General features: G+C 42.0%; 1 protein-coding gene across 2 annotated transcripts; it reads left to right on the top strand.

Moving 5' to 3' along the window:
- Positions 1–3,285: 3,285 nt before the first annotated feature.
- On the top strand, positions 3,286–6,848 carry LOC112896249 (iron-sulfur assembly protein IscA-like 2, mitochondrial). 2 transcript variants are annotated; one of them, XM_025964171.1, is made up of 4 exons: positions 3,286–3,666; positions 4,208–4,356; positions 4,541–4,649; positions 6,507–6,848. In XM_025964171.1, exons 1-4 carry the CDS (start codon positions 3,493–3,495, stop codon positions 6,567–6,569), a joined length of 495 nt encoding a protein of 164 aa, XP_025819956.1. In that variant the 5' UTR covers positions 3,286–3,492; the 3' UTR covers positions 6,570–6,848. The 2 variants fall into 2 exon arrangements, with proteins under 2 accessions (XP_025819956.1, XP_025819957.1); XM_025964172.1 differs by having other exon boundaries at positions 3,304–3,666; positions 4,226–4,356.
- Positions 6,849–7,791: the final 943 nt, after the last annotated feature.

Here is a 7,791-nt window from a genome sequence, read left to right on the forward strand (position 1 = left end):
GGCTGGTGACCCTGAGTGACTGCCCAGGCTTCGACGGAACTAGAAAACTTGGAGCCCGGGGTTGCCACGCCATGTTTGAGCTCAAGAAACACTTAATCAAGAAACAGTATATTAGTTGCATATTTATATCTCAAAAATAACTTACCGTTCAGTCATACATCTATGCCCAAAGAGCCAATATAGGAATGCAGTCACATAAAAAACAATCTTGGATTCTTGATGTTATCCAGCTTGTAGATCAGTTGGACATGTAGATTAGGCATAAATATATTAAAAATCTGAGATACTGGGGAAAGACTAAGGGAGATGAAATTTGCAGGCTTTCTGAAAGTCCATAGTCAGTCATAACTCAAACTAATTAATCTAACACTTGATCGCTCTTGGGTATCTACTTCATTCCTTGCCATCCTGTTCCCTGGCATCTTTGTCTTTCAGAGTGCCATCCTCTTCGATGTCATCTTCTCAAATGATCTTTGATATTAGAAACTTTCAAAGTGCAATTTATTTTAATCACCAAGATAACTTATTTTTTGGTTTTTGGGTTCAGAAAAAAATTGACATTGTGTTAACTACAGAACATCTACTGTAGCAAATATAATTTCCAGAAAAGTGTGTTAAAGAAAATGTGAGATGGATGCTTTTAGCTATTTCATCGAACAACTAATATGTATGAATTACTCATAACAAAAATAAAAATTGAAATCGATTGAGTATGTAGATTTTGACCATTTTAACATAATATAAGGAGAAGAAGCATTTTACTCCACATAACGGTTGAGCTAAATATAGGATTTAGATGCAATTCTTACCAACTGAGAACTGTAGTGCCAGAATTCAGGAGTATTTAGGAGCATGTGCAGAACCTCCAGTTAGGTTCACCTGACACTCTTTCATCTCTAGAACTTGAGTCAATCAGAGCTCTAACTTGAACAATAGGTAAGCTTCTCTGAATCATGCACAAGGGACACACATAGCTATTCCACATATCTTGGAAGAAATGGGTAGAACAGTGGCCAATATATGTGCCTTCAGCATTTTATTTTCCTCTATAATTTGTTCCAGCATTAGAAATAATTAAGCTTAAATATGTTCTGGTTGCTAATTTCGGATTGGAGAGTTGCACATAGTAAAGCTTCATGACAAGATTCAGAACTTTATGATCTATCATTATTTTTCTATGGATTTGGAAAGTTAGTTGTATGCAGAAGTGTTAACATGCATCAACAACTAGCTAGCTTGTTTCATCTTCTTGACACAAGCGCATCTCGCAGCAAAAAGAGGCTTGGCCAGTTGCTTAGGCCATGTTTCCCAGAGCAGAGGCAGTGGCTATGAAGAAGAGCGGCACCAAGCCAGCAGCTCAAGATGAAAGATCCGTCTCGCAGATATTTGATCGAGAACTTGGTGTGCAACAACTGATAGAGGGCGAGCAGAGAAGAGGATCTTACGGCGCTGCACTGCTGCCGTGGCTGCTCCGCGCCTGACTTCACCGGCGCCATCGCAACATACATAGACACGGCAAGAGTCAGCTGATCTCCAGCACCGTCGCGTGGTGGAGGCTGAGGCATGGTGCGTACCGCCGCTTCTCCTGCCACCTCCTGCCGCATCTCCTCTTCCTCCTTGCAGCCGCTGCTGTGCGGAAATGAGGTGGGAGGACGGTCGTCCCACTGGAGAGAGGAGGGACGGCGTCACGGCGAGCTGGCGGAGGACAACGAGACGAACTGTGCGGCCGTGCGTGCTCGGGAAACGTCGGGAGAGTGCACGAGCGGAGGTCCTAGACAGACGGTCGATTTAATCCGGCAGGGAGATCCGACGGTCGAGATTTTGAAGGCGACGTGGCCCAATCACAGCTTGAGTTTCCATCCAGGATTCATCTGAGAAGATTAAGGGTCTGTTTGGATCCAACGGAAAGAGAAAAAGAAAGAGCAAAACTTTTGCTCTTTTGCACTTTTTTTTTGCACTTTTAGATCCAAACACCCCAAAGTGCAAAAGGGCAAATGCTACCGTAATTTTGCTAATTATGGATTAATTAGGCTTAATAGATTCGTCTCGTCATTTAGTCCTCATCTATGTAATTAGTTTTTTAATTAAACTATATTTAATACTTCTAATTAGCGTCCAAAGAACAAAAATTTTACCATTTAGCTTTTTGCCATTTGCCCTTGGATTCAAACATAGCCTAAAAAAAGAACTTGAGCCACATCTGGTTGTAAGCTATTCTAATAAAAATGGTAGGGAGAACTGTGACGAGCTTTGTCCGGGCTCAGTTTATTCGCTGGGTCCGCCACTGCGTGCGTGTGAAAGCAAGAAGAAGAAAAGTCAGGATCGATAGGATCGATTGTTGTTTTAGGAGTAGCATGCGATCTTATAGATGGATTTCTATAATTTAAGGGGACTGACATGCACTTTGCAAGTTTCACGGGCTAAGTCCATGTAAGAAAATAATGCATGAACAAATCAATGAATAAAACCTCCCCCCTTTCGCAAAAAAAAAGTGAATAATCCACGTGTTGAGGGACCTACAAGATAAGGTCCATGTGATTTTCTCTTGAATAATGTCTCTATGGTTTTATTTTAATAAACTCGGATGACACTAATCCATTGGTACACTTAATAGAAAATAAGAGAAGTGCTGATCTAAAATGACGACATTGCATACTCTATGTTCCATATAATGAAAGGACTTTAGAGTTGGAGAAGTTGAATTGGGGTAGGGGTCAACCGAAGGCTAAAAGATCAAAAGGGGATCACCATAAAAATCAAGATGGACAGCGACGAGCATATGCGGGTTGACAGTCATCAGTGACGACTAATGAGGAAGCCAAGAAGTCAAGAAGGAGATCTTGATGAAGTTGGAGAGGGAGATATGAAGGTCAGGACTCGTAGGGATGGTAAAGTATATTTAGCCTAGAGAATTTAAAGATCAAGCCAGAGATTTTTATTTTATAAATTTTGAGTTTGGATTGTTAAGGAAGCATTAGGGTCCCGAGGAGAATATGTAGAAGTTCGGATGTATATTTCGTAACAACGCTAGGCACGACCATGACGGGATGACACTTCAGAAGTTCAGAGGTGCTTGGAGGTGTTGGAGAGAGAGAAAGTGGAATTGGTTGAGAGGAAGGAATTTATCAAAGCACTTGGTTTAAATCCAACTCGACAGTATAAAAAATTCGGCACAAACGGTAAGATTTGTATGGTCATAACTTTCCAATTAGTAGCAATTGCTGCTGGGTTCTTCAGATGAATCCACTTGTGACTTGTCTTCCTTCTCCAGATCAACAAAACAGGAGCAAAGCAAAACAAAACAAGCAAGGAACCCGACTAATCTCTACCACTGGAAAAAAAAAGTAAGCAAGAACGGCCGTGCCTCGCGTGGGCCCCACTGCTCATCCTCTCGCCCCGACCCGACTCGAACCAACCCCGAATCCCCTTCCGCCTCCCACCGGCATCGTTTACCCCGCCGCCGCCGCCGCCGCCGCCTCGTTGGCAGCGGCGATGGCGTCGTCGTCGTCGCGCCCGCTGCTCCGCCGCCTAGCGGCGCTGGCCGGCGGACGCGTCCGCGCCAACCACCGCCTGCTCTCCTCCTCCCCCTCGGCTGTCTCCGCCGAGCGGGCGGCGCAGTCGCCAGCGGAGCCAGAGGCCGTGCGCATGACGGAGGGTTGCGTCCGGGTACGTCTCTTTTCCCTAGTAGCTACCAATAGGCTGTTCCGCCGCGGTTTTTCAACTCCGTGGGCAATTTAGAGAGGGTTTGCTCTTCCTAGTATAATTTAGCCACTTATATACGGAGGATATATGGATTTCTGCTCTAGCTTAAATTGGTTCCGATGGATAAGCTGGACATGCCTTAGTATCTTGTTTTGTTGCTCTCAAGGGATAGATGGTTGATCCAACAGAAGAAAATTATTTTGGGCCATCTTGATGTGCCAATACTAAATTTGCATCCTAGAAGCAAGATACATGTCTGGAAACATGAAACAATTGGTGATGACATTTTGCGACAAATTGAATTCTGGATTGCTACATTCTGGACCTTTGAATTTGTGTGAGGTGCTTCCCACCATATTATTTCTGACAAGTTACCAGCATCTCATTTTATGTTCTTTCTTGTGCCAAGTTGACTTAAAATGCGCCTTTTATGTGTCCGAGGAAGCATTCCTCTCATGCTGTCCCTTTTATTTTTCGTAGTAGTTTCTTGTTTCACTCTCTTCAGAAATTTAACCCTTCGCAGAGAATAAAAGAATTACAAGCTAAAGAGCCATCCGCTGAAGGTAAGATGCTGCGGTTAAGCGTTGAGGCTGGTGGATGTTCTGGGTTCCAGTATTCTTTCTCTCTCGATGACAAGAAAAACTCAGATGACAGGCAAGTCATTTTATTTTGATTGAGTTTCTAGATTTCTGTGTTTGATAAAAGAAGTTTCTAGATTTTCGTTCACTCACTTACTCCTTTAAAATTCATTGTGGAGCCTGTGAATTTATTGTGCACTACAACTCTCACCACAGTTTTCTTTCACTTTTTCCTTAATAATTGTTTCATTTACTTGTAGGATCTTTGAGACTGATGGCGTTAAATTGGTTGTGGATGGCATTTCATATGACTTTGTGAAAGGTGCCACTGTAGATTACGAGGAGGAGCTTATACGTTCAGCATTTGTGGTTAGCTCGAAACTTTGGTTCTTTATTTTTTCCAGATATTTTCTGCAAACTAGACTAGTTAGTTCTAAATATACTGGAATCTTAAATGTCCTTCTACCTCTTCTTTTTAAAAATATATTTCACTCAAGAACTCCATTCAGTTCATGCGCATATACCTTTGGTAGGTGATACAATAGAGAATTATAATGCTGGAAGAATGTTCAACTGAATACCAGCCACCTGAAGATGGATTTTGGAAATACTATTGACTTGGTCTTTCTTTTTTGTTAAAGTAAACTGAAATACAGATATACAAAATTCTATGTTTGTTTCTTATTCCTCTATGATCCTCTGTACCTCATAGAATAATTTTGGTGCCTTTTCCTTACTACCCCCCCCCCCCTTCCCCAGCTCATTCCCTAAGGCAGGAAACAAAGAGTAGAAAATTATGGTGTCTTAACGGATAGTCTTTATTAAATTTTAAATATGAATCTTGCCAGGTCATGTCTTGCTTTAGCTTTTCCACATGCCACTGTTCACAGTTGACATCTGCGAACAAGCAACTTTACTTGCTTAGCTGCATCATTGCACATCTCCTTGTATTGTATTCTGGTTATCTTGCTGCTACTCGTTTGAGACCCTTCTGGAAGTAAGGGGAAGCATCAGAACAAAATGATTCAGGAGGTGTGAATTGAAGGTATTGCTTACCTGACTTCACATGACTGAGAGAGCCACTCAAGCCAACACTTGTCAGGCATTAAAATCACCCATTCTATGTGTGGCCATCAAGTAAGAAACTAACCAATTCATGGCAGAGGCCAAGCAAACTACCTCGCTGTTCAATATTTGGTAGCCTGGTTGCTGGTGCCCATGTGCATCTAGCCACCATGACCAGCAATTCGCCTGCATTGCCTAGGTGCTGCACAAATAGATTCAGGGTCAAAGCCACGTTCCACGACCCCAGAACATTGCCCCAATTTGGGGGTCAAAAGTGAACAGGGTTGATATCCTGATGCTGGTTGGGTAAGATGCGCGAGGCAGGCTGTGGCAAAGAGGACCTGTAGTCACCAGCACTGGATTGAACACACGTCCTGGGGCGCAAGGGCAGACAAAGAGAATAGGGAGAGCAACCTAGCTGATCTGCAGCATATCCTATCTCATCAATGCAGCTTAGCTGAGGTCACATTCCATGTTACAAACTAGTGTCCAGATAACATTTCCCCTGTAACTAACAATTTTGGACACCAGCCATCCATGTCCCTTGAACTGGATGGTGACTAGCAGGTGAATCCCCCACCCCACCCCACCCCACCCCACCACACCAAAACACTGGCAGTGGTGAGGGGTTGGTGTGGGTTGGATGTTCCTCGGCTTTGTGGAATGTTGTTCCCCTCTACACCTGCTTGAAATATAGAGAGCATGCATTTTCATCAGGAGCTCTGTTTCATCACTGGCTAGCTGCTGTAGTTTATGGTTCTTTCTTTTCATTGTGAAATGCTGTTTTCGTGCTGCTGCTTCTGCTTGTAAACGATGGCAAAATAGTTTATTTGCTAATGTGTGGACAGAAGATTCTTGAACTAGACTTTTTCAATACATAATGGCTGAGCCTTATTTTCAAGCCTTGAAGTCTCAGAGAACTTCAGAGATGAAGGAATTGTTTCATCTTTTAGGGATTTCATGTTTGGCCCTGTCACCTTACTCAGCACATATGTTTTGTGTGGTTCCACTTCCTACTTTTGATACTTTCATGCTACACATTCTGAACGTATGCTAAAAAAACGATTAAAGAAATCTGTATGACTGTTGTAAACTTCAACTTGAGAACATCTTTTATTCTGTAAGTTCTGTTATGACTTATACGTGCCTTTAAATACGCAGGTCTCTACAAATCCTAGTGCTGTTGGGGGCTGCAGCTGCAAGAGTTCTTTCATGGTCAAATAGCTGCACTTTATTTAGCTTGAAGACCGGAAATAGCATTTTGTAACGAAATATACCTTTTAGATACTGGGGGCACTTCGATTTTTGGTAGTTCTGAAGATGTTTCATTATGGGTTTTGTTAGTGTTAGAGATATCATCACAAACAGCCTGATCCTATTTGTATGGCTCTACCTTGATGACAAATTTATGTACATGTAATCATCTGACTTTTTACGGTTATTTTTGTATTGCTTTATTACAAAATGCTAAATAAGATGAACAGTCACTTGTTTTTGTACTGATATGATTGAATATATTTGAGAACTGAATATATTTGAGAACTTTTGATTATCGATCTTCAACAATTCTCCCTATATTTCCACATGACCACATGCTTTCAGAATTTTAACAACGGTGGTACAATACCACTAATTTCCCCATAGTATCTCCGTGTCCTAGTCTGTGTTCCTACGGAAACAAGGAGTCATGATCATTTTCAGGCACTTTTCAGTCTTTTCCTTGTGTGAGAATTGAAATACTGAGATGCCAAGATGTGCCATGTAGTTAATTGTTTCATTTTGAAGTAATTTGTGCTATTGATTCATCTGTAACAGTATGCAAAGTTGTGATTATATTGCGCCATCGTATTTCATAGTGCTAACGGTCATGTTGATTAGGATAATAACGGGATATTTAACTATTTATCATCTTTATATCATTTAAAAGCTATTTTATAACAGTTTCTACAGATTTGCCGCTCCTATTCACGCGCGTATAATTATTTGCCAATTTTGCGGATGTGGCATGCTAAGTCAACCCTTCAACGTGAATAGGGCACGTGAAAAGATCTTCGTGCTCCTACCTTAATCTTTTACCGCCCTCGGACTCCTGACCTGTGGCAGAATCAACCTGAATTATACCGACTCAAGTACGCGAGTCCTCACGCAAGGGCTACCTCGTACTTCAAACGGTATAAAACCATTGGTCTGTCGGGTAACGTCCCGATAAACCACCGAACTCAGGATCCAACAAGGTACCTCACACGAAGGTGAGTCCAGAGATACAATGCTAAAATATCTTACACCACAGGCAGTTACATTACAACAGTGTACAAAACATCATTAGCTCCCACAGAAGAGAGATTATTACAAGACAGGTTTTTGTTTTTAGTCAAAGCAGCGGAATTTTGAACAGCGTAGCCATTATACACGTCGTCTTTACAGATATTATGCTAGCCCTGGCATA

Source organism: Panicum hallii, chromosome 6 (assembly GCF_002211085.1).
Source record: "Panicum hallii strain FIL2 chromosome 6, PHallii_v3.1, whole genome shotgun sequence".
NCBI lineage: Eukaryota > Viridiplantae > Streptophyta > Magnoliopsida > Poales > Poaceae > Panicum > Panicum hallii.

What these genes read in the sequence shown, in the direction of transcription:
- LOC112896249 (XM_025964171.1), top strand. Translation starts at nt 3,493, where the DNA reads ATGGCGTCGTCGTCGTCGCGCCCGCTGCTCCGCCGCCTAGCGGCGCTG. An exon ending in TGACGGAGGGTTGCGTCCGG is followed by an intron (nt 3,667 to 4,207) that starts GTACGTCTCTTT and finishes CACTCTCTTCAG; the next exon opens with AAATTTAACCCTTCGCAGAG. An exon ending in AAGAAAAACTCAGATGACAG is followed by an intron (nt 4,357 to 4,540) that starts GCAAGTCATTTT and finishes ATTTACTTGTAG; the next exon opens with GATCTTTGAGACTGATGGCG.